Here is a 27361-nt window from a genome sequence, read left to right on the forward strand (position 1 = left end):
GCAAAAGGTGGCTCTACAAAGTATTGACTTTAGGGGGGTGAATAGTTATGCAAATTGACTTGTTCTGTTATTTTGTCTTATTTGTTGTTTGCTTCACAATAAAAAAAAAACATCTTCAAAGTTGTGGGCATGTTCTGTAAATTAAATGATGCAAATCCTCAAACAATCCATGTTAATTCCAGGTTGTGAGGCAACAAAACATGAAAAATGCCAAGGGGGGTGAATACTTTTGCAAGGCACTGTACATCAAGGAGACCACAGGAGTCCCCATTCCTCTCTTCTTGTACCTTAGTGTTAACCCTTTGTATGCTCAACAATGATTGTAACCCTTCAAAACTACTTCAGAATTTAGATGTCAATGATCTGAGTTCATAATAAAAATTCAACTAGTTCCTGCTCTGGAAATCAGTTTCACAAAACCCTGTTTGGTATCTATATGAACTTTTCCTATAGCCCACAATTCTGTACCTTCTATACATTTATTGTGTGCTTACTTATAATGATCATATACAGTGCCTTGAAAAAGTATTCATACCCCTTGGAATTTTCCACATTTTGTCATGTTACAACCAAAAACGTAAATGTATTTTATTGGGATTTATGATAGACCAACACAAAGTGGCACATAATTATGAATGTTTTTCAAAATTGTTTACAAATAAATATCTGAAAAGTGTGGCGTGCATTTGTATTCAGCTCCCTTTAGGGCTCTTTCACACGGAGGATCCGTATGTCCGTTTTTCATCCTTCCATTTTCGGATGAAAAACGGACATACATGTATCCCTATGGAGCGTCGGATGTCAGCGGTGACATGTCCGCTGACATCCGACCTGCTCCGATCCGAAAAGTGTAATGGAGGAAAACCCTACATTTCCATCCGTTTTCGGATCGGATCGGGTGACGACGGACTTTACGGTCCGTCATCATCCGATCCCCCATAGGGGAGAGCGGCGCTCTGACAGGTCCGTCGCTGCATAGTGTGCAGCGACAGACCTGTCATTTTCCTGCTCAGCGGGGATTGGCTGAGCGATCCCCGCTGAGCAAGCGGGTGTTCACAGGGCGGATCATCACTGATCTGCCCCGTGTGAAAGAGCCCTTACTCTGATACCCCTAACTAAAATCTAGTGGAACCAATTGCCTTCAGAAGTCACCTAATTAGTAAATAGAGTCCACCTGTGTGTAATTTTAACTCAGTATAAATACAGCTGTTCTGTGAAGCCCTCAGAGGTTTGTTAGAGAACCTTAGTGAACAAACAGCATCATGAAGGCCAAGGAACACATCAGACAGGTCAGGGATAAAGTTGTGGAGAAGAACACCTGTTAGAGTCTACAAAAGACTTGAGACTGGGGCAAAGGTTCAATTTCCAGCAGGACAACGACCCTAAACATACAGCCAGAGCTACAATGGAATGGTTTAGATCAAAGCATATTCATGTGTTAGAATGGACCAGTCAAAGTCCGGACCTAAATTCAATTGGGAATGTATGGCAAGACGTGAAAATTGCTGTTCACAGATGCTCTCCATCCAATCTGACAGAGCTTGAGCTATTTTGCAAAGAAGAATGGGCAAAAATTTCTATATATAATATATTAAAATCATTACATGAGTTTTAATATAAAATCTTCTAGTTTTTCTTGTGGGCTCTTCAGATGAATAATATATAATCAATATATAATTTCAGGCGAACGAGGCCTGGACTGAGCCCTTCTTTGTTATATATATACATATGTATATATATATATATATATATATATATATATATATATATATATCGATTCTTGGATTCTCGTAAGTTTAATCAGTGTCCTGGCAACACAACATACTTGATTTGGACCTGAATCTGCCTCTCAGCCCTAATTGAGTTATTAAATAGAGGACTTTCTCTTAAGGAGGACTGTTGTAGGACTTACAAGCAAGGTCTCCCATTCAAACAGGTAATAGTAACTAGTGTGTAGTATTATTTTACACTCTATATTGGCACTTTATGGTTTGTTATTTTCCTTCTGATATACCAGATCTATATTGTTTGCTTTCTCTTTGATATTGCTTATTCCCTCTAGGGTACATGGTATGCTGGTGACATGCTCTTTTTTTGTTCACAGTTTGATGACTACATGAACTAGTGTGGAAACATAATTTTTCATTTGTTAATTTTGTAAGTGGAGTGCAAATACTGAGTAAAATTAGGAGCAGAAATTATCTCCTACTTTCTAAGACCAGATCAAGAATCTTAGGACCAACAGGACTGGTGGAAAGCTATAACCCAGATGAGATTTCCGGGTTTGAATTAGAGCATCCATCACCTTGAACATAGAGCAAGGGTATCTTGAGAAGAAGAGGTAGTTCCGAAAGAGACCTCAGTGATGAAAAATCAAATAGAAACATTCCTGATGAAGTTGCCCAGTTCTTGCTGAAATCTGCTTTTACTTACTTTATTGCAGGAGTCCAAGGTTTTGAGCAGATTACTCTGTGCCCAAGAATGGATTGGCAACAACTCCCTGCGGAGAAAAAAAACGTTGAGCTTCCCCTTGCTTCTGTATCTGTGACACTACTTAGAGGTTCACATATATGCAGGTGCGGGAGTGCATGTAAATCACACGCATTCCCACAGCTGCACATTAAATTCGGTGCTGCATGGAGTTCTTAATGGCACCTCCACTCACTGAATAATGCAGTGCGGTTTTCTGCATACAGAAAATGCTTAGTGTAAAAATACAATGCCATTTCTGTGCGGCTGCATTTTAAAAAAAGGCACAGGGACCTTATCCTTGCAGAAAACGCAGACACAGCAGCCCATTCAAATGAATGGGCTGGCATGGCATGCACAGTCGCATATACAGTATGTGAACCGGGCCTGGATGTATTATAGGCAGGAATGTTATTTCATAGTCTGAAGATAATTCCTTCATTTAAGAATTAGTGGAAAAGTTTCCCCGGGGGGGCTTTAAAGCAGCAAAATATTTTTGAAACAATGTTTAGTAACCATGTTTGGTAAAAATATTGTTTAATTTGGACATAGAATGCATTACATAGATATAATCAATATCACATAAAATTCCAGTAGTCGACACAAGCAACAACAAAGGACCATCTCCCATGGCAATCAATTCATTAAAAAAGTTCTAATTGTACAGTTACATTGTAACAATACTATCCATGTGAATCCCCATGAATACCCCAATGCATTTCGACCCTTTTTCCTTTTCTGGTCTTCTTCGGGGGGATTTTAAATTCTAGAGAGATACATCAAAAAATTCCATTAGGATTTTCTACAATATACAAAATATGATAGATCATTTTGTGATATTTTGAAAGTCTTGAAAGTACATCTCCATACATATGGCGAAGTACTTACCATTTGGAAATAGGAAAGTGGGCTTGTGTCGCATGGTTTGAATTAATAAAAACCATTGCGTGCGGTGGTCCCACAATGTTTGCTCATTCCCTCTGTCACATCTGGGCGCGTCCATAGTCCATGGGGCTTGCAAGGCTTGCGTGGCTCCTTGCAAGCTCCGTGGACTATGGACGCGCCCAGAGGTGACAGAGGTGACAGAGGGAATGAGCAAACATTGTGGGACCACCGCACGCAACGGTTTTTATTAATTCAAACCATGCGACACAAGCCCACTTTCCTATTTCCAAATGGTAAGTACTTCGCCATATGTATGAAGATGTACTTTCAAGACTTTCAAAATATCACAAAATGATCTATCATATTTTGTATATTGTAGAAAATCCTAATGGAATTTTTTGATGTATCTCTCTAGAATTTAAAATCCCCCTGAAGAAGACCAGAAAAGGAAAAAGGGTCGAAATGCATTGGGGTATTCATGGGGATTCACATGGATAGTATTGTTACAATGTAACTGTACAATTAGAACTTTTTTAATGAATTGATTGCCATGGGAGATGGTCCTTTGTTGTTGCTTGTGTCGACTACTGGAATTTTATGTGATATTGATTGTATCTATGTAATGCATTCTATGTCCGAATTAAACAATATTTTTACCAAACATGGTTACTAAACATTGTTTCAAAAATATTTTGCTGCTTTAAAGCCCCCCCCCCCGGGGAAACATTTCTACTAATTTTGCAATGCATTTTGGGGTGTGCAGCTGTGTCAACTCTTGCATGCGTTACTTTACTTTGTTATTCCTTCATTTAAGAAACCCATATCTATGTAATCTCTATAACCTCAGCAAAGGGTTTCTCTGTCACTAAACAGAAGGTATATAAACACTGTACAGTATAGGTGCAATAGCAACAATAATAATAACCTAACTTAATGATTTAAGAAACAAGTCTGGATTGTTCCCACTAATTGAGACACATGTTCAACACATATCCCTGGACTTGCAATGGTAAGAAGAGCAGGACTGAAACTAGAAATAAGTGGCCTATAACTATGTCAACATATAGAAATATGTTAGCAAGTCAGCATTAAATTGATGCCTTTGATACTGGCTAAGAAACAATTCAGGTGTATTCTTGTTAAAAAAGCAGTGTGAACTAGCTGGAAAATGCAACATACATCCAACCATACATGGTAACATCCCAAGAGCATTTTCTGAATGCAGCAGGTTTCTGTGCAAGTCCATAATTTGGCTCCCTAAGTTATGGTGTGCCACTGCAAAAATGTGGGGGTGGTTTGCATTGCAAAAATTGGGTGTGGTTAAATAGAGTATGAGACATCACATCATTGCCCCGCCTAATGTTGGCCAGTAAATCAGATCCGTGTTTCTTGACTGTGCAGTGACTGAGGTCTTGTTGGCTTCTGCATCACCCTCATACTCTACAGGACTTCCCACTCCCACAGAGCTCCCCCTATGGCTAATCTGGTTCCTACTGCAGGCTGAGGACTTTACTTCATAATGAGGAGCACTTTGCCCACCTTGTGCTTGTTACACAGTTGATTGGCATGGGTTGAGCAGCACTCAATACACTAAAATATCAAAACAAACATTACTTCACAGGCCCCCTCCCCAGCTTCAGTTCCCCCAACATCTACCTACATGAAGGAGCCATTGCCATGAAGAGTCCCCAGCTGCCTCCATCGATCTCCACATTTACGCTGTCTAGTGTCTCTGAACTACAAACTTCTTCATCTATTTCCTAAATTACCCACAAGTACTGGGCAGACCTGGGGGGGTGGGCTTGAAGGAAAGACATCACTGGGATCCGATGAAAGTTTTTTTTATAGCAACCAGGACAAGTTGCTCCAAAATCCTAGCAGCCACAAGTGACAGGCACAGCTACATTTCAGTCAAGGCAGCATTCATTTATATCATGTGCAGTGTGTGAGAGCACAGTGGGGCCCATTACTCCTGGGGCCTATGTGCCCAGCACACATTGAATCCAAGGAGGATACACCACTGTGACAACCCAAGGATCAGATAAAAATTCAAGTATGACTTCTATTTTACTGGAAGAAACCCATGATGCCTTCACTGTCGTACTGGAAGGGCCTTGTTAATAGATTCCGTTCTATAAAGCAACATACCTGAGCAGAGGTTGTCCAAGGAAATTTGACAAAGTTTGGAAGATTTGATTGGACAGCGATCGCTCAATAGTCTAATGACTTTATAGATTCCATTGAGAGGGGGAAGTTATCTACATGTGTTGGGATATGAATCTATACGACTTTCTCATAATTTTCACTGCCATTGGGACTATTCGGGGATGGCCTGCTGCATTGATAGCTGTATATGGAGATGATTGATGGCCTTACTAATATAAGAAATGTGAAGTTGTTAAATTAATGTCTGTGCTAGGTAGTTTGGACATTTACCCCCTTTTGTTTGAGGGTATTTGCATCCGTGAGGGTGGAATGTCCACGGAGTGGTGAACTTGGATGGGGGGGGGGGGAGTGTTACGTCTTTTCTATGTTTTCCGCCCTGTGAGGCTAGATTGTTTTATTTTTTCTCTCTTTTGGACTATGAAAACATTCATAAAAAAGACGTTTCAAGAAAAAGTATGGCTTCTAGTAATATATACCAGTTTAGGCCAGTATATAATATGGCCTATATAGGATTGGGTTTCAGGTCTGCAAATTTTGTATAATGACAGCTCTCTGGGTTTTTATAATAGAGTCTATAGTCTTGAGGCGCATTTCCAGAGTTTCCTTATCTAGAAAGGGCAAACATAACTGGAACCCAAAGCTTTTGTTACATCAAGGTCTCTGGCTGCTTATTGTCTACCATTTTAGATTTCTTCTCTTGGTCAAATGAACAAAATATTGTACCAGACATTTACAGCTTAAATTCAGGAAATGCTCCATATCCATGATCAAGATCAACTATTCTGGTTTTAATATGTCTTGAAAATAGAATGGATGATCATATGTAATCTATTAGTTACAGCTGAATGTAACCTTAATGCAAAATGACAGTGACCTGATATCTTTGAACTTCTGAATCCCTGAGTCTTATTTTGGTGGAATAGCATCATTCACTTTACATCTAATGCTCTCTGGTTTGTCTAAAAATATAATGCAGTTGCAATGTTGTAACTGTGCAGGCTTACATATTTAGTTTTATTTGTTCCATCTGTGTCTGAGGGTCCTTTCACACCTTTCCTTTGTGGCAATGCATGGTAAAACCCATGTTTCAATATGGGTTACTGTGGTGCGCGGTAACAAGCAGTATGTGTTGTGATGCAATGATGCAGTGCTTTGTCATTCATTTTGAATGGCAACTCAAAGCACATCAACAGTAGACCTAAACACATCTGTGCTATAGCACACTGCAATGCACAGATCTGAATACCCTAACTATCTGCCATGTTTCAATTCTTACATAAGCCATTTCGTGACTGGTTCTCTGTACCCTGCAAGAAATTCCAATTTCATTTTCAATCTTGGCAGTCCACATTGACTGAATTTCCTTGGCTTGACCCCATACAGAAACATAATAAACTACAGAATCAGTTAGGAACATACACAAATCTGGAATATTGCTGCACTCCTTGTTATCTTTATTGAATAATTAAAATTACATTACAGGTATGACAGGAACATAAAAGGTAACATTTTTCACGCTAAAGTCAGTGCTTACTCAAACCTCAGGCTCAACCTTGAGGTTTGAGTAAGCACTGACTTTAGCGTGAAACACGTTACCTTTCTGTTCAGGAGTGTAGCAATATTCCAGGTTTGTGCACGTTACTGAATCTCACAGACAAGCTGTGCAGCACCCTGGATTCCAGTTCACAACATGTGAGAGTCGGTCACTCATCTAGAGCGGCATTACTTTGGCTCTACAGAATCAATTAATACAATTAAGTCAGCATTATCCAACGCAAGGTCATCCACAGATTCGTTTTTTCTAATCCATTAAAGTGTATCTAAACCCAAAACTAGTCCTTGGTGTGGTGGCCACGTTTGTTTCTTTTTTTAAGATTCCTTGCTTTAATTTAACCTAATAATACAGTAAAACCTTGGTGTACTGCAAATAGCACACTTCTTGTTCCTTTGTGGCTATGTCACTCCTTCACTCTACTTCACTGTTCACTATGGATGGAGACATGGTTGTCTCCCGATATGGATTACAAACATATCTGCATCTCTTTTTACATGGAGGATAGGGCAATTGGTAGTTTTTAGAAGATAGCTTGGAAGGAAGACATTCTTTGCTGTAGGTCACAGGAAGTGACAAGGACATGACATACCTGGCAAGATCAACAGGTACTCTTGTACTTACTGAAGATGTTCTTAGGTTGAAAAAAAAAAAAGAACTAGTGCAGCCACCACATGGAAGTGCTGTAAACAGAAATATATTACATTTTGTTTCTGGGTTTAGTTATTCTTTAGGTAAAGTAAAAATAAGCTCTATACTTTGTTGCCAGTGCTCCTAAAAAGGCTCTTCATGGCAAAGTGACAGAGGAGTTGATTTACTAAAGGCAAGTAGACTGTTCCCTTTACATAGGAAGTTGCACTCTACATGGGAATTTTCTGCAGAGTTTAGTAAATGAGGTGAAGTCCTGCAGACTTCCATCATTTGATCATCTTCAAATTACTTTTTTTTTTCTTTGCATGTGGTTGGGTATTCCTTGCAAAGTTAAATTTCACCACATTTATTAAGCTGCAGGGATAATAATAATGTGAAGTGGAACTTCCCTTGCACATTCGCACAGAATTTTTGCCTTCAGTAAAGCCCCTTTTTACTGGTATGCTTTTGCCATGCTTTTCCAGGGTGACAAAAGCACATGAAAACTATTTCCCATTAGATCCTATGTAACTGTTTACACTGTGCTTTGAAAAGTCCTGCATAAATTAACTATTGAAACAGAAAAAAAAACAAGTCAGTTATTAACCACTTGCCGACCGCCCACCGCATATATACTGCGGCAAGGTGACACGACTGCGCGACCCAATGTACCCGTACATTGGTTTGTGCATGTGATCGTGTGGAATCGGGGGAAGCATGCACGCGGATCCCCATTTATTGGTAGTCAACTGTCTAGGTAGCACATCCTATGCATTTCCAGACCAGTGTTCTCTTTTATTTGGCTTTTTATTTCACCAGGATTCACTAAGGTAAACACACAGTGAGCACTTTGTGCACATTGGGTTAATTTACTAAAGGCAAATCCACTTTGCACTACAAGTGCACTTGGAAGTGCAGTCACTTTAGATCTGAGGGGAAGATCTGAAACGAGGGGAAGCTCTTCTGATTTTATCATCCAATCATGTACAAGAAAAAATGCATTTTTTCATTTTCCTTGCATGTCCCCCTCAGATCTACAGCGACTGCACTTCCAAGTGCACTTGTAGTGCAAAGTGGATTTGCCTTTAGTAAATCAACCCCATTGTTCTCACTTTGGCATTTTTCTCGAGCAAGGATTTGCACTATTCAATCACCCTAGTTTTCTTTCTTATGTCCCTTTTCAAGAGACTCTATCCTTAATTTCTCTCATTGTTGATTTGGCTACTATTCTTCTTTTCACCTTGGTTATATGTTCCATATCATTTCTTCATCGTGGTTATGGGCTTTATTCTATTCTTGTCTTATTGATTTTCACTGTCATGTTTACATACCATTCCCTTCATTTCATACATTATAGAAGTCCCATTTACCATGGTATGAAGAACTTTCACACATGATATTCCATGGGGGACTGTGTACGTGCTCCCGGTTTTCCTGTTGGGTCACTGTTTACCAAAATGTGTCACTTAGGGTCAGATTTGTCCGCCACAAAATCACAGTCCCGCTAAAAATCGCAGATCGCCGCCATTACTAGTAAAAAACAATATAAAAAATAAAAAGTCCCTAAATCTTTCCCCTATTTTGTAGACGCAATAACTTTTGCGCAAACCAATCAGTATATGCTTATTGGGATTTTATTTAACCAAAAATATGTAGCAGAATACATATTGGCCTAAACTGATGAATACATTTGTTTTTTTACATTTTTTTAAGGGGAAATTTTTTTATAGCAAAAAGTAAAACATTTATTTTTTTCAAAATTGTCGGTCTTTTTTGTTTATAGTGCAAAAAATTAAAAACGCAGAGGTGATCAAATACCACCAAAAGAAAGCTCAATTTGTGGGGAAAAAAAAGGACATTAATTTTGTTTTGGTACATTGTCGCATGTCTGCGCAATTGTCAGCTAAAGCAACGCAGTGCTGTATCGCAAAAAATGGCCTGGTCATTAAGGGCGTAAATCCTTCTGGGGGCCGAAGTGGTTAATGTTGGTTTTGTTTCCTGAAACCTCAATACACTTATGTTGTTATTTACTGATAAATATGCTTGTTTAAACATTAAGAAAAACTATTGAAACAGAAAAGTCCTGCATCCTGCATCTTTGGTGCAGTTTTTCAAAGGCACACCAAAAAGCCACCTTCTTGTGTAAGTCAATGGTAACACATCAAAAGCGCATCAGTGTAAAAGAGTCTATAAGCTGCACAAAAGCGCATCAGTGTAACATGGCTAAATCAAATCCAGTGTGTCTTTAAAACCCACTCCTCAGACCCACCTATAATCATTTCACAGCCTATATAATTGCCTTGTCAAATGGTGTCAGAGGTTTATGATGCCAACCCCTCTGTCTGTGACAGTATTCCAGCTTGGTGATTGGCATCAGCACCTCATCATGGGAGGAAATCACATGCTTGTAAGTAGGTTGAAATAGCTAGATAGGTGCTGTTCTCTGGCAGGAGGGTAAGAGTTAATGCCTTTCCCGGTTCTTTGTTTTTGGGCGAGTTCTTCTTTGGGTCCAGCCCACTAATCCTGTGAATAATAAAAATATGAGACAGTGGTCCAGTACGGTGTGTGTGAACCCCCAGATTCTTCCCCCCTGAAGAGCCCAAGAGAGAGAGAGCCGAGACCAGTGTCCGCAAGGAAGAGAAACAGAGAATGATACCCACAAGGAGCAGAAGAATGTTGCCTATCACCATCGGGATATAAAGTTATCTGAACCTGGGATTCACCCCCAAGACACCAGCACTGAAGAATGCCTCTGAAGGACTTACATCTGCATGAAAATGCCTCTGAAGGACTATAATTGCTTGGACTTCACCTTTGCAGGTGTGCCGTGGCAGCACAAGCCTGCAATTAGGAGTAGGGATGTAGGAAAGACCCTGTACTTGTATGTTGGACATTGAAATGATCATTTTACACTTCTGAAGTAAGGTATTGAAACGTTGTCCCTGCCTGGTCTGAAGTTACTGAAAGGGGTGTATTGCAACTTGCACACACATAGTTCATCGAGTGGGTCGTAACACACTGGGGTATGAAGACATTGGTGTGGAGTGAAGTAGTGTAAAGACACAAGTGGTTATCTGGGGTAACAGAAGTTTAACAAGCAGCGTGTCAGTATTATGTACCTATTATAGGTGGAACGGCCTCTAGCAGCTATCGGCACTCCTTCCGTCAGCAGTCTGTCTCCCAGAGCAACGGGAGTGGATTTTTGCCACAGAGGTTCCCATCCTGTATAGAGGTATGGAAGCTCAAGAGTTAGGTGCTCATGTGGAGCCCGTGCAGAGTGCATGGCAGGGCTCACTCCGCTACTGGGGCGTAGTATTGGAAACAATGGACAGGTGGATGTGGACAGAGCTCAGCATGTCCCTAATAAATGCAGAATACAGAGAAGGTGTGCATTGTTATGGGGACCCCAGACTTAACTGGAGAAAAGTTGCAGTACAAGTGTACATGATGTATGTTCATCCCTAAGAGCAGAGGCCCGCTTTCCCCCATGGCAGCCTCAGCCTTGTTCCAGGGCATTGATGAAGACAGCACAAAGTAAAAGGAACCCCATGTGAAGTAAAGTGACCTTGTATAACAGGGATATGCAATTAGCGGACCTCCAGCTGTTGCAAAACTACAAGTCCCATTATGCCTCTGGGTGTCATGCTTGTGGCTGTCAGTCTTGCTATGCCTAATGGGACCTGGAGGTCTGCTAATTGCATATCCCTGCTGTATAAGGTGCCCAGCATAGCTCAGAAGAACCCCCACATGCTTCTATATACATTGAAGCACCAGTTTTTTCAGTGGCTGCAACAGAGTCTCTTTAATCTGTGCCCCAAAATTTCAGACACCTTGTTTATTTGCTGATCCAGTTCTTGAAACTGGGGTTAACAATATCATTAATCTGATAGTCCTAGCTGCTAGTTTTTTTTTTTTACAGCTGTTATCTAGGGTCCATCACCTGTTCCCCTTCCTCTTAGGTTTTTTACATATGTACTGTCAAGGCTGAAACAGGAGGATGGAATTTACTTACATTAGTATATTTTACTTGGTTCAAAAGAACCCACCTTCCTGCTTAATAAATGCGATTTTGAATATGACAGTCTTGTTTTATGACACATATATCTTCTTGATGTACTATTTGCTTGATCAGCTCATGCTAGGATGTCATGTTAGGCTTTTTCCCCTAAATGGGGTCAAGCCAAGGAAACTTAGCCCTTACCCTGCCCTGGATTCAAAGAATACAACCCTTTGATGACTAAAAAAAAAAAAAAAAAACAGTCTGGACAGAAATATTGAAGTTAATGTTGCTGATTTGATTGGGTTGAAGGGTTGTCACTGTTATATTTCGAGATCAGAGAATCACCAAGAAATGGACATGGGTATCTTAAGTGTCCCAACACTTCACTGACTGCATGCTTGTTTCAATGAATACCACCATTTGATGGCTAAAAGAAACCAGTCTGGACAGAAATATTGGAGCTAATGTTGCTGACTTGATTGGGTTTAAAGGTTGTCGCTATTATATTTCCAGATCAGAAAATCACCAAGAAACACGCATGAGTATCTTAAGTGTCTCAACACTTCACTGACTGCATGCTTGTTCAAGTTAACTGACTCATTGCTTAGTAATTAGTAAAGCAAGGATAAGTAAGACTGTCTTGGAGCATGCATGTAACAGTGCCATCTCACAGAGATTTTCTGTATATATCTTTCCATTATTTGCATTACCTGAAATGCAGTGCATACAGAATCTTGAAGATAAAAGACACTAGATGGCGGCAGCAGGAACATAAATAACCTCTTGCTACAGGCTTATCAAGTACAGAAGGGGTTAAACTGTAAACATAGAATTCAATTTACAATAAATCATTTCTTTTTCTACTTCATAAAAAACACATTTATGCCATCATAATTATTTGTTTCATTCATTTTTAGAAAACCCATAAACATCTTACAATGAATTGTAGAAAAACTGGTTTCCAAAAAGTGAAGAGTAGAGAGATCCACTATTTACAGCTAGAACACCAGAGATAACCAAAGGAGCGTTCTCTAAAGCAGATACTTGCTTTTTCTTACGTGCAGGCTCTGGTACATAAGTGCAACATTTATTTCTATCTTGTTATGTGCAAACTGATTAAAACATTCAAACATGCCATACAAAGGGTAGCATTCAATAATGGTTAAAGGGATGACTGAAAAGCCTATGGCAGACAGGTAGACTATCAAATTAAACGAGGACCCATCACTTACATCCTGTGGATTCATCCCTTTCTTGCCATTTAGCCTCATTAGGAGCCATTGACAACAACCTAGAGCAATTAGAACTGATTCTGTTTGGGTATGATGTTAATAGAGTTTTCAAAGTCCTTTATAGCTTATTAAAGGTTAAATCCAAACAAATATCAGTTTTACCTGGAATGTGATAAGTTTGTCAGATTCTTATATCAGAGTTTGGTTGCTAGGTCGCTGTACTGGGGTTCCCAGCTATACATCTGCTTGATGTGTCATTCCTGTCTGCTGGTTTAGTACCGGGCAAGTAACAGACTTTATGGGCTAAAAGTGAAAACAGCCACCCTGAGGGGCCGAAGGTGGAAGTTCAAGGAGATGGACACCCATGGGGATCAGAAATTTAATTTTTGTAAACAAAACTGACATTTTGTGGAACTGTCCTTTAAATGAGTGTAGCACATCCTAATAAGGCTTCAATTTGTTATGATAATAATTTAAATCCACAAAATGGGCAGTGAGCGGTCCTTTTATATTAGATCAGCTATTAATCTTTGATGCTTTTTTTAAAAAAAAGAAACATTTTTGTTCTATGCTACTGTGTGCTATATTCTGCCAATGGCACATGTACAGAAATAAAAACATTATTGTACAAATTAAACATGCTTTTGACAATTTAAAAAACATAAAATTTTTGCACAATCCCTGCACTTTGCTAGCACTCCTGATTGATCCAGCATGGCGAGCAACTGCTCTAATAACTGATATGTTGTATAGCATAGTCTGTATAGTCAGCAGCAATACACTGATAATCTTTCCCACTTTGTTCTGTGATGTGCCGTGTAGTTTGATGTGATGCAAGTCATGAAGGGCTGTTCATAGTCATAGCACAAACATTCACTGAGCCATAATGTAATCAGGAGCTGCCAAGGAGATGGAAGGAAGAGAATGACAAAGGTGAGCTGAACCATCTGCTTGACGTCAGCCAATTGTTACATGGAGGCAAAGCTGTACATAGCCTGAAAGACCCTAAGGCTACAGGAGTTCCTACAGAATATTAAGCTACTGCATGAAAGGACATTGGAAATTATCAGTACTACATAGACAACAAATAAATTGTACCAGTTACACATTTTATCTTACTGCATAGTTTCCTATTCTCCTATCTCTAGATTGTGACAGGATCAGGAAGACTATCTTTTCTTCTTTTTTTTTTCCTTACTGTTATTTGCTTGGCTTTACAATAATGACATCATAGTTGCACGCTACGCATATCTATGCAATAGACTGTTAAAGGGCAAGCTCTGCTCTTCAGTGTTTCTGGAAAGCATGGAAGCAAAATATAAAAGTGGATTACTGATATACTTTTACTCCTACAAAGCTTGCCAACTGCTGATAGATGGTGGTCAGTGAACAGACTGAGATCAATGCAACTAATTCCACTAGCCCTAGATTTGTTGGAAAGAGGAGTTGTTACATCCCCTCTTGCCTTACCTGTGCAAAGGTGCTAATTAAAGCTCATTTTGTCTTGTAAACCTATGGCTAAAATAGCTTGTATACAATTTAAAATATATGTATATATATTTTTTTCACCTTTCAAAATGAAATTGGGTCCAGTGAGGGTAGTGATTAATATGTACAGTATTTGTCCTTTTTCTCTATATATGGATTAAAATGGCCTGAAAACCAACAAGACAATCCTTTTCAGATAAAGTTCCATAAAAATACATTTTGGCTGGACTACCTCTCAATTCTCTGTGATCTTCACTAATAAAACTTGATGATATTGTAGATAATTTCTGTGAATGCTGAATCTAATACAATGGTCTCATTATCCAAGGTGCTGGTCCATAATCTGTGCATAAAATGGACTAGTAAGGCTTTGTGTTAGAATATAATTATTGAAACCTGCATGCCAGAAGGGAGCATTTGATGCTTACATTTGGAGGCGAATGGTTTTGCTTTGCAAAAGACTCCAGATTGTATCTGTTTACTTCTATAGTCCACTGAACAGCTCCTCTGCTTAGGAGAGGATCAACATGAGGTACAGTTTTTTTGACATTATGGAGCTAGGTGGTGTTTCTACATTCAAAATCTGTATTTCGGAATGCCAAAAAAAGGATTGGCAAATGTATATTTCATAAGGGAGTAGAGCAAATCATCCATCATGACCCTTTCCATAAGGTACATAATACTCTGCTGAACTTACATCTAACTTTCTGATTTGTATCAGCTTCAGCTAGGCTTAGTTAATGGTTTTGCTTTAATACCTTTTTACTTTCATAATAATTTCTATACAGTGCCATAAGGGGTGACCACCTGGAAACCAAACTACTTATTTTGTGTGTTATGCCACACAAAAAAAAGATTGATATCCACTGTCCACAGAAAAAAATGCAAGAAGCTTTTTATGGGTGTATATTACAAGGTTCTTGAAAGCTTTCTACATCAATTCAGAAAATATATGCTTATACTTTTTAAGAACACTTGTGGGTTACAAAAAATGGCCTAACCCCAGCTTTCCCCATATACTGAGATCAAAAGTCAACCTAGCAGCTTGCCACATTGACATGCCAAATTAAAGCCCAATGTGTGCAAATTAAGACAGCCTGGGCCAGTCCAAATCTTGACATAAATCTCTCTGGTATTTGGGACAGGAATGTTAGGAGATATGGCATTAAAATATACAGTGTTATAGATAATAAAGGTACTTAGTCATATACAGTTAATGTCTTGCTTTCATTTGTGACTTCTAATGGTCATATAATATACACTACTGTAAGATTTGCATTGTTTCATTATATTATATTTATATATTTCTTTATATTTTTTAGATAATGGTAGCAAAAAACAAGGTCTATTAAATCTCTATCCTACTGTATTTATTAAGGGTTATGGTTTCCTATGATGACATAACATATTGTTATCTGTGATCCAGTCTTTAGAATGAAACAATGCACTATAACGTGGCGTTAGCTCCGTGTGGATTTACTGAGCTGAATATGCCTTCTGGGAAAAAAACATATCTGAGCTCTAAAGATGATTCTTGTTCAATTTATGGAGCTCTCTACATTGTACCTACCAAAAGTAATATGCACTGTATGTAATCGTTGTGGAATTTTACAATAAAATATACATGTTCGGTTCACACTTTAGAAGCAATGAGTAAATGTCTGATTGTCTGTTGGCTTTATGTAAGGTATTTGTGTATCTTCTCCCATTATCCTGAAATCACTCCCCACACACATTATCTGTCAGATGCATGCAATTTCAAAGTATTTAACAGATATCTGGAAAGAGTGTAAAGTAAAAATGGCCAAATACTTGGAGAGCCATTTTCAATTGGCTGCGTTAGAATTTGCCATTTAATGCTGCCCATCCCTGCCATTCCATACCACATACAAGCTTGCGTGTTTACTTGGGTGCTATTCTGTGGCTAAATTTTTTCCAAATGACCTCTGTCAAAATCTAACAGAGATCTTAAGATTTTGCTATGACGGTATCATAGGTACATTGGGAGTCAATAAAAACAATACGATCTGTATGACAGAGCTGAACACTGAATGCTCAAGTCCTCCAACTACAAAATGTATCAGCTTACTTATAGAGGAGGGTAACAGTATGTACCACAAATTACTATTTATGAGGTGTATACTGCCCCGTTTTGCTGGGGTTCTTTGGCTCTTCTTAAAGTAGTCGCTGCATCCAAAAAGGGAAACTCTGCTTGTTCGCTCCCTCCCCCACTCTACTGCCACATTTGGCACTTAATGGGGGGAGGGAGGAGCGGGTACCTGGTTTTGACAGATACCCGCTCCAACTCCTGGGTAAGATCACGGAGGCGATCTTTGAGGATTTCTGGCCCTTCCTTCTTCCCTCCACTGCCTTCTGGGACACACACAGGTCCCTGAAGACGGTGGAACCATTCAGAAAGTGCAGCTGAAGGCTTCACTGCTGGTTTCCCTTACTTACAATGCAGGCGCCTGAACCCAAAGCTGATTGACAAATCGGCTCAGGGTGCCGACATCGCGCCCTGGACAAGCAAGTGTCCTTATATTAAAAGTCAGCAGTTACAGTGTTTTTTTTCCAGATTGGAGCTCCGCTTTAAGATACAAAAAACAATTTTGCAATATTCAGACTGTGTTTAGCTCATACACAGTAAGTATTCAAATGAAAATAGAGGCATTTTGGATGTGCAAAGGCTTCAGGCTCAGTTCACATGGTGAAGTGGACATTTGGCTCATTTTCAGCGTCAAGTACCCAGCAATCACCAGGAAAGACACAGAAACGTTTGTTGGCCATTATGTACCACCAACACTTGAATGACTGAACAAAGGCTAAAACAACACAGCACTAAAAGCTCTTTTGCGTCCACCACCATTGCGAATTTAGCCTTAAAAAACAAAAATGTAACATGCTGTGCCTGAAAAGTCCTTAGGTGTGGTGGTTGCATAATTTTTTTATTTTCAGGCTTTTTTCCCTTTATTTTCACCCGGTGGTCTGAATTAACCTGTCCATGGGTGGACTATAAACATTTATCTTCACTACATGTGGGATGGGTAGGTTAGTAGTTTACATAAATACAAAAACATTGTTTGATGCCTCCAGGTTAGTTCACGGGAAGAAACAAGGACACTGCCTTTCTAGGAAGATCAACAGGGATCCTCTGTATGTGGTGAAAATGTTCTTAACCTTTTCAAATAAAATTACTGTAACCGACAAATATAAACACGAGTAAGCTGCACGTGATTACATTTTTGTTCTTGGGTTTAGTTATCATTGTGGGGTAGCTGTGAATCAGGCAGTATAGGGGAATAAATAATGGCCATCAGGTTGCTTTGGTGTTATATATGGCAACCCCAGTGGAATTTCCTTGGTTTTACACTTTAAAAAGGTGTCCTAATGCACACCGTTGGTAAATTACATTTTCTGAGTTTCTTCCCTTGATGCTGAGACAGACCCAGCTTCATCCACTATGTGTTGTTTAATGTCACAGAATGGGTCACTTGTCATTTATGTCAAGTCTGCCTGAAGCTATGCAATTTAACATGCAAACACTATAATTTTTTTTATAGTTTTACATAACATGCTGCAATAAAATGAACAAAGGTTTGCTGCATTTAAAGTGTGATAGGCTTTACATAAGAACCATACTAGCGCAAAGCTCCGTACATATGGTGAAATGCTTCTTTAGCTTTTTTAAAAGTTATAATTAAGAATCAAAACAGTAGGTTTTGTGTACAAAGGCTACTTGGGAAAATGACTGTTCTGCATGTGAAATATGTGCTTTGCAGAAAATAGACTGGATCAATGAATCCATGTTGGGATACTAATAAAACATATTTGTGTAAATGTGTTCAAGCCAGCAGCTGGTAAGAAGTCTATCTGCTGCTGTAAAGAAGACCTCCAGGTTAGCTATAAATATAAATGATGGGTGGTGAGTAGATCATCAAAATAGCACTCACCTGTATGGCTCCTAATCCATTGGCTGTAGTCTACTTCCAGGATCTGTGACCAACTTCATTTTGTCATCCCACAGACTAAAATGAAGATCACACTTGTTGAAGACATGATGAAATTGTCCCCAGGTCTCAAAAGTGAATCACAGCAAGACTTTTGGCCAGATATTAGGGTATTTGAGGGTATATCTCTGTATTTGCTGCATTAAATGGTGACTGGACTGGAAAGATCAACTTTCCAACTTATTATTCTGACTTCCCAGACTTGTCAAGGCATTCACAAGCATGGGACCCAAAAGGATAGAACTATATCGAAATTGATGTGGTGGAATGGATTTAGGTGGGGTTTGGTCATATTGCAGCAGTTTATACATGTCCTGCTTTCCTATTTACAGATATTGGGAGGTGGAAGGTACGTGTAGAGTTGTACATCATTTATGTGAGGTTGCCACAGTAATCCACAAATCGTTAAGGCTAGGTGGCCATAGTGCTTGAACACCTAACCTATACAGCATGCAAATATTCACAACGTTGACAATGTTTGCAATACAGTTGTGGACTATGTAAGAACATTTATAGAAACATTGCTGTTTGGCACTCCTACTACTGAGTCCCCCAGAAGGAAATAGCTTTTTGAACACATACTTCTTACCTTGCTTGTGTCTTTGGCCTTGTATACACAGGCTTCAGTTTACATAAGAGAAGTGTATTCAGCAATCAGTTACAAGGCAAATGCAAGGTTTTCAGCATGCTTCAAGTTATTTTCTCAAAGCCATGAAAGCACCCATCATCTGCACTTTTAGGATGCTGAATACAATTTGTAATGGAGGTGCTGATTGTCACTGTAAACAAACAGCTAGCAAGCATTCAGGAAACTGCAGCAATGTTTGAAACGTGTCCACAGCCCGCTGAAGCCCGCTAGCAGTAGCCAAAACAAACATTCTGATCCATATTATTGTTTAGCTGAAGGGTTCCTTAAAAACTTCAGGAAAGTACTTTAAAGATTACTGACAGATTTGTAAAGCGTGATGTGTGCTCTTATACAAGCTGATGCCTATGCGTACAAAGCCTTTGTATCTGATGTCCATTCCCTACACCAGTATGTCCTGAGAGCACAGGATTTAATCCTGTTCATGTAATGTCATCTTAACTCAATCAGTATGGCCAGATTGTCTTTTAGGATTCCTGCAAATAAGATGGTTTCATTGAACACTCCTCAAATGAGCCACCTTGGACTACCCCCAATGTCCCGAGTAGGTGCGAAACTGACAATGTCACTTTAAATGTCTATGCTGAATCATGCTTTTACTTCCCTGTTTCACACAAAGTGTATATGCTATAGTTTGTGTCATTACAATACAAGATGGAGAGTTGTAACCCTATCCTGGGGTGATACTGCCAGCTCATATCAGCTGGATAGAGACAAGGGAGATAATGACACCCCAGTCTTTGTAACTTGGCAGTCAGAGCTGGATTCCCAGCACTATTGCATGGAAAGTCTTGGAAAAAAAATTCTCAGTATCTGTAGTGTAATTGTCACCATAACACCATAAGAACTGAAGGGTTTGACAGTGATAGTGATTTTTTAGGATTGTTACTTTTTTTTAGTAATACACTGCCTTTACCTGTAAACCACAAGACCATGTGTTGTATCTTGGATCTGCTTTCTGACTCAGCTACCCATAAACAGCCCTTCTGCCTTTAGTATTTTTTGTAGGCTGGTCAGGATAAGGCTGCTTTTCTCCCACATTGCATTCTTGCCTCTTGGTGCTACCCGGAAATTTACACTTGGTGGCTGTGCCTCATGGCATGCACTGCCATGCAGGAGGAGTGTGTGTATGTGTGTTGGATGGGTGTGTGGAGAGGGATTCCTCTCAATAGCTGTCCTTGGGCCAGGGGCGGTTGCGTTGCCAGTTCCTGTCATTGTGGTTCTGCTCAGAGTCACGTTCCAGAAGGCGATCCTGAGAGTCATGGCCATTGGTATTGTGCAGTCCACTGTTGTGGTGCCGGTGAGGCTGGTACAGGTCCTGGTAGGCATCAGAGTATTCCTCCTCCATGTGGCGGGAGCTCCTCTGGGAAGAGGCCGTCCAGGTTTTACGAGAGGTTTCACTAGCCTCATCTGACTGCATTAGGCTGTCACGTTCTAGAGGGGAGTGCTCACTGGCTCTATCCGAAAGAACTTGCTGGTTCTAGGAACAGAAAGAGAGAGAGTAACACACATATAAAAGCCTTACAAATGTTAAAGTGCACACATCCTACTCAGAGAGATTGTCATTTTGTGTTTGTATGGCCAGTTCTACAGTATATTTAGACATTATGTTGCCTTGAAGGATAATACCCTTGTGTACAAGCTCTGTTCCTTGTGTTATGTGAGTATTTTAGTAAAAAAGTAATGATAGATTGCACTATCGGGGGTAGCATATGGTCTGGTTTGTATGCAGAGCTACTATTCAGTTTAACCGACCATCAGAATAGAGGAAGAAGAGATGGTTTTCTGTTCCCTGAACTATAAAGAGTCTTGTGATTACTCTTAACTTCCCCTGCTCTCCCACTTAATCACTAAGGAGACAATTTATAATGGGTGGGGGTTTTGTTTGTAACAATTTTTAACCATTTTGCACTTAGGTTTAAAGTGTTACAAAAGGCAAAATCAAGTATGGCACATATGATGAAGTCTGCCATTAGCAATGAAAAAGCAATCTTTGTCTTTCTGAGTACTGTTATTTTTCAGTTGCCTTTAACAGACCAAGCTGTGCAGCAAAAGTGGGAGTTAAAGGCTCCTGCTGCTGTCAATAAAATCCTGCGAGGAAGGAAGGGGGATGCAAGGCCGAGTCGTAGCCTGGCTCAGGAGCAAGCCCCCATGTCTGCTTCATAGCAAGCGGTTTGCTATAGGAGTAGACACAGAAGAAGACAGTCCTGAAGCACCAGCAGGGGACCCCAGAAGAGGAAGTTCAGCGCTGCTCTGTGGAATACCATTCCACAGAGCAAGTAAGTATAACTTATTTATTATTTTAATAGAAAAAAAGAATTTGCCTTTACAATCTCTTTAAGACAGATAGTAGTGATAACAATGGTCAATTTCTGTTCATTTACATATAACCTTTATCCCAAAAGGAAAAAAAAAAGTGTTGCTGTAACTGATAAAAAAATGGTTAGCTGAAGTTCAACCTTTACTCTGCTTTTTTGCAGATTCATACTTACCTAGGTGGATGCAGCATGGGTCAGATACTGCATCTGTCCTCTGGCGCCTCTGCACTGAGAACCGAGCAATCGAACATCGCCGAACGCTCGGTTCTGACAGCACCTATAGCAGAGAGCTGGTAACTGTTAGGGTAGATTTACTAAAACTGGGGCACTCAGAATCTGGTGCAGCTGTGCATGGCATTCAATCGGCTTCTAACTTCAGTTTTTTCAATTAAGCTTTGGCAATAAAACCTGGAAGTTGATTGGTTTTTATGCAGAGCTTCACCAGATTTTTTTGCATTCTCCAGCCTCAGTAAATCACCCCCAAAGTGTGTTCCTGGCAAAATTACCAAGTGAAAATAAAGGAAAAAATACTACAAAAAACCAATGCAGCACCACACCTAAAGATTGATAAGCTGCAATATATTACATTTTTGTTTTCGTGTTTAGATACACTTTAAAGCTTAACTCCAACCTTATCTTTTTTTTCTTCTACATTTGTAATATTATGTTACGCATGCTTGGTCTGTTTGTTTGCTTTTAAATAATTTTGTCCTTTCCTCCCTCCATAGCTAGTGGATGCTTTATGAAGTTAGTCCCATCCTTCTTCATGCTTTAGCCTCCATTCAGCAGATGTACTGTATTCTTCTGAAGCTAGACACACTATGTTTTTTTTTTTTTGCTTACCTGTTGTTCGTTTGTTATGATTTGCACAAGTTTTGGATTAAAACTTTCTACGATCTGCAAATTGTCATTTGGACTGAGCCACTGTCTGCCAAGAAGTTACTGAGACTATCTCACCACAACTGGATTAGTTATAGGGATCACACTTTCAGTGCTTAGATTGCATAAGAAAGGAAGTACTCTATAGAGCAGTGATGGCGAACCTCGGCACCCCAGATTTTTTTGAACTACATTTCCCATGATGTTCATGCACTCTGCAGTGTAGTTGAGCATCATGTGAAATGTAGTTCCAAAACATCTGGGGTGCCAAGGGTCGCCATCACTGCTATAGAGCATGAATGGATCTCCTACTGCGATTATTGTATTTTGATAGCTTACCCCACCAACTGACAAAATACCCAAACAGTGGCTGCATCTGATTCTGTTGCAGTTCAGCAGGCAGTTTTTATCCTGGTTCCTTTGATTTTTCAATCAAAGGATGTCAAGCGGGAGGATGGCAACATCATTTTGAAATATAAATACATTACACAACTTTAATCAGATGAAATTTTTCAGCACATGGTCCCTTCCTATTAAACAAGGTAAATGGTCTTGACTTTGAGTTGGGACTGCACTGGGCACAAAAGCCTGTCACAGCCCAACACAAATGGTGTGAATGGGCTCTAAAGAGTTAAAAAAAAAAAGACTGACATAATTTACCAGCATAGATGAATGAACCACTTTGGATGAGTAAGAACTCATGGCAGATTGGGCTGATTCACCAAGTAACCTTGAGAAGTGTTCCATTTTTCTCTTACTTGCATATCTGTATTTATCAGCATGGAAACTCCATTCATATTCTTGAAGGACTCTTTCAGACGGACGACAGTGTCTACTGCCCTCTGAAAAGTGATCTATGTTGAAACTGTTTTGCAGAAGGAGGTAATGCAGTGGCTGCCAAGCCACTTTTGGTTCACGGTTGAGGTGCACTCCTATTGACCTTAATGGGTGCCGCCTGCCAAATTCTGCAAGCGGGATTAACATTGCCGCAACCACAACTTTACATCCCATAGTTGTTTATTACCCATCATATATACTGTATGTCTGGTCCCTCTTTTTCCAAGTTCTTTTTATTACACCTAGGTTCAATGTTATCAGTTAGGGTCCTCATACTGTTTCTCTCTCTTATTTTCTATGTTATTAATAGCAGCTCTGGATGCCATGATATTAATAGTTGGCGGTACCTGTAAACCGGGGATGGCAGTGGGTGGTGTCATTAGGTTCTGACTAGTGTGTTGGTGTGAAGGGTGATGTGTAGCTTTCCAGTACACCTCCATATATTCTGCAAGGTGCTCACAGGCATCTTCTAATTGATTCTCATCCAGTATGACATCAAACATTTCCTAAAAACAGAATAATGAAGAATGTTACCAAGGTAATTTATTAAAGGGAATATGTATATCTTAAATTGTTCATGTTACTTTCACATTTTTACAAGACTACTCAACTCAACTGTATTTTTGTTTTTGCATTGAACGTAGTCTTGGCTACTAGTGAAAGCTCTGTATTTAACTCAACCTGCCTCTCCTTTCCAGTGTACAATTTGAGATGATACAATTAGATCCTCCAAACTCATCTCTATCCAAACCTCCACATTGCGCTATTTTTTAGTCTTGTAGGCCGGGTCATTCCCTGCTCTGCAATATACTTACACAAAAGAGAGGGATGCTGGTGATCTCAGTGCCGTTATATGGACACATGCTCATATTTAGCTAATGTTATTCACAAAGTATGGACATGTATCCATATAAGGGAACTGATGTCATCAGCATCCCTCCCCTTTGTTTATGTGTGGCAGGGAATGACCCGGCCCAAAGTTAATTGGACATGAAAGTAGCACAAACTAGAAGCTTAGATAGAAATTAGTTTGGCAGCTGTCTGAGCTCATTTCTACTTACAGTGGTGACGGGAAGTATTCAGACCCCCTCTAATTTTTCACTCTTTGTTATATTGCAGCCATTTGCTAAAATAATTTAAGTTCATTTTTTTCTTATTAATGTATACACAGCCCCCCCTATTGACAGAAAAACACAGAATTGTTGACATTTTTGCAGATTTATTAAAAAAGAAAAACTGAAATAGCACATGGTCCTAAGTATTCAGACCCTTTGCTGTGACACTCATTTATTTAATTTAGGTGCTGTCCATTTCTTCTGATCATCCTTGAGATGGTTCTACACCTTCATTTGAGTCCAGCTGTGTTTGATTATGCTGATTGGACTTGATTAGGAAAGCCACACACCTGTCTATATAAGACCTCACAGCTCACAGTGCATGTCAGAGCAAATGAGAATCATGAGGTCAAAGGAACTGCCTGAAGAGCTCAGAGACAGAATTGTGGCAAGGCACAGATCTGGCCAAGGTTACAAAAACATTTCTGCTGCACTTAAGGTTCCTAAGAGCACAGTGGCCTAAATAATCCTTAAATGGAAGACGTTTGGGACGACCAGAACCCTTCCTAGAGCTGGCCGTCCGGCCAAACTGAGCTATCGGGGGAAAAGAGCCTTGGTGAGAGAGGTAAAGAAGAACCCAAAGATCACTGTGGCTGAGCTCCTGGGATGCAGTCGGGAGAAGGTAGAAAGTTGTAGAAAGTCAACCATCACTGCAGCCCTCCAACAGTTGGGGCTTTATGGCAGAGTGGCCCAACAGAAGCCTCTCCTCAGTGCAAGACACATGAAAGCCCGCATGGAGTTTGCTAAAAAACACCCGAAGGACTCCAAGATAGTGAGAAATAAGATTCTCTGGTCTGATGAGACCAAGATAGAACTTTTTGGCCTTAGTTCTAAGCGGTATGTGTGGAGAAAACCAGGAACTGCTCATCACCTGTCCAATACAGTCCCAACAGTGAAGCATGGTGGTGGCAGCATCATGCTGTGGGGGTGTTTTTCAGCTGCAGGGACAGGACGATTGGTTGCAATCGAGGGAAAAATGAATGCGGCCAAGTGCAGGGATATCCTGGACGAACACCTTCTCCAGAGTGCTCAGGACCTCAGACTGGGCCGAAGGTTTACTTTCCAACAAGACAATGACCCTAAGCACACAGCTAAAATAACGAAGGAGTGGCTTCACAACAACTCCGTGACTGTTCTTGAATGGCCCAGCCAGAGCCCTGACTTAAACCCAATTGAGCATCTCTGGAGAGACCTAAAAATGGCTGTCCACCAACGTTTACCATCCAACCTGACAGAACTGGAGAGGATCTGCGAGGAGGAATGGCAGAGGATCCAAAATCCAGGTGTGAAAAACTTGTTGCATCTTTCCGAAAAAGACTCATGGCTGTATTAGATCAAAAGGGTGCTTCTAATAATTACTGAGCAAAGGGTCTGAATACTTAGGACCATGTGATATTTCAGTGTTTCTTTTTTAATAAATCTGCAAAAATGTCAACAATTCTGTGTTTTTCTGTCAATATGGGGTGCTGTGTGTACATTAATGAGGAAAATAATGAACTTAAATGATTTTAGCAAATGGCTGCATTATAACAAAGAGTGACAAATTTAAGGGAGCCTGAATACTTTTCATCCCCACTGTACATCCCAACTTTAGTATGAACATATCTATTACCTATTACCCCTTCTTATCCCCAGTGGATGGGCCATTGAAGCCTATGGATGACGCCAAACAGCTCCAGGCTTTACTAGCCATTGTCGAGCACTCTCCCCTGCAGCTGCTGCTAAATCAGGGGTGAACATGTGACTGGACTGGAGTGGGAGGGGACAGTTTTAAGAGTAGTTAGGGTTATCCCAGAATTCCACTTTAAATGGAGATTTCATGTCTCACTCTATTGCACTCTCTTTAGCACAATCTTACTTTCCACCAGCTTCAGAGAAAAACTAGTAAGCTATTCATAAAGGGTCAAATAGCTGTATGTACCTCTTTTCTGGTTAACTTCTATTTTTTTCCTGCTTATTTAATCCCAGTTTTAAAAGCATTATCAAAGAATTTGTTTATCAAGGATATTTTCAGCTTGTAAAACTCTCAGCTCTGAAGCTCCAAAACGCCCAACAAGCAAAATCCCATTAATTTCAATGGCCCCTGTTCACATATGAGCGTTCTGTCGCCTGAAGCTCAAAAACGTACATGAGCTTCTTTTTGGCAGATCACAAGCATTTTTGGCCCCATAGACTTCAATAGAAACGCCTGACTAGAGCAGAGAAACGCTCGTAAAATGCTTGTAAAACACTCAAATAGCAGCTCACCACCCCTAAATTCCTCTCCCTCTCCTCCCCTTAGTGCTTTCTATTGGCTAAACAAAAATGCCTGAAGCTGTAAAACGCTTGTAATACACTTCTAAAAAGCTTTAAAAAAGCGTGTAAAAAGCTGCAAAAAAAAAAATCTTAAAAAAATGCCCGAAAAACACCAAAAAATCTATACACTCAGGTGTGAATAGAGCCTAAGAACCTGCTGGCTTGTGTCCATCGATCCTGCCATTGCTGTCTGTGCCTGTTCACATGCTCGTTGCTGTTTGCTTTCACTGTGTATATGACAGCTTTGTAGACATGCTGTTTATCTGAGAAGTTCTAAGTAATGATTTGATACATAGTGAGCGACAGGACTTTTGTGCACAGCATTGAATATATTTGTGACCTGTGAGTCTCAAAGCAAAAATGTGCATATGATTCAGCAACATTGTATGAAATTGGCTTCACTCTGTCAGTATGGTTTGTATTTACATACAGACCTTCAGCTGTTGGTTCTAATCTCGCTCATCCATAGCTGCTTGGATGGTTTTTCCATGATGACATGCTTTGTTGGAATACCATTCTATGTTAGTGCTTAACCGTGTGCTGTTGTGTTTCTCTGATTGTATATGGATCCATGTGTGATATTAAATTGTCACACATTAAATTACACAGGGAATTTTAGGTCTGGGATAGATCCTGTTTTTAGTACTATAAACATTTTGTATTTTTTCTATTTATCTCTTATTACCATTTCATGTTATTTTAGTCTTTTCGGTTTGAGATAAAAACATGTGCGCACGTTAACTGCATTTTATGATGATTGCAACAGAATATTTTACTATTTTTTGTATTATTGTTATTTATTATACAGGATTTATATAGCGCCAACAGTTTGTACAGCATAT

At 39.8% G+C, this 27361-nt stretch overlaps 1 protein-coding gene across 3 annotated transcripts in view; it reads right to left on the bottom strand.

Annotated features, from left to right (window-relative positions):
• Positions 1-12593: 12593 nt before the first annotated feature.
• CACNB3 (calcium voltage-gated channel auxiliary subunit beta 3) overlaps positions 12594-27361 on the bottom strand; it is a 386477-nt gene continuing 371709 nt past the window's right edge. For all 3 annotated transcript variants that reach the window (XM_073614076.1, XM_073614075.1, XM_073614074.1), the window contains exons 12-13: positions 23457-23615; positions 12594-20555 (exon numbers count right to left, since the gene is read on the bottom strand). In XM_073614076.1, the coding sequence (XP_073470177.1) occupies positions 20241-20555; positions 23457-23615 (474 nt within the window). In that variant the 3' untranslated portion in view covers positions 12594-20240. The remainder of the gene's footprint in view (positions 20556-23456; positions 23616-27361) is intronic.

This window comes from Aquarana catesbeiana, linkage group LG02 (genome assembly GCF_042186555.1).
Source record: "Aquarana catesbeiana isolate 2022-GZ linkage group LG02, ASM4218655v1, whole genome shotgun sequence".
Classification (NCBI taxonomy): Eukaryota; Metazoa; Chordata; class Amphibia; order Anura; family Ranidae; genus Aquarana; species Aquarana catesbeiana.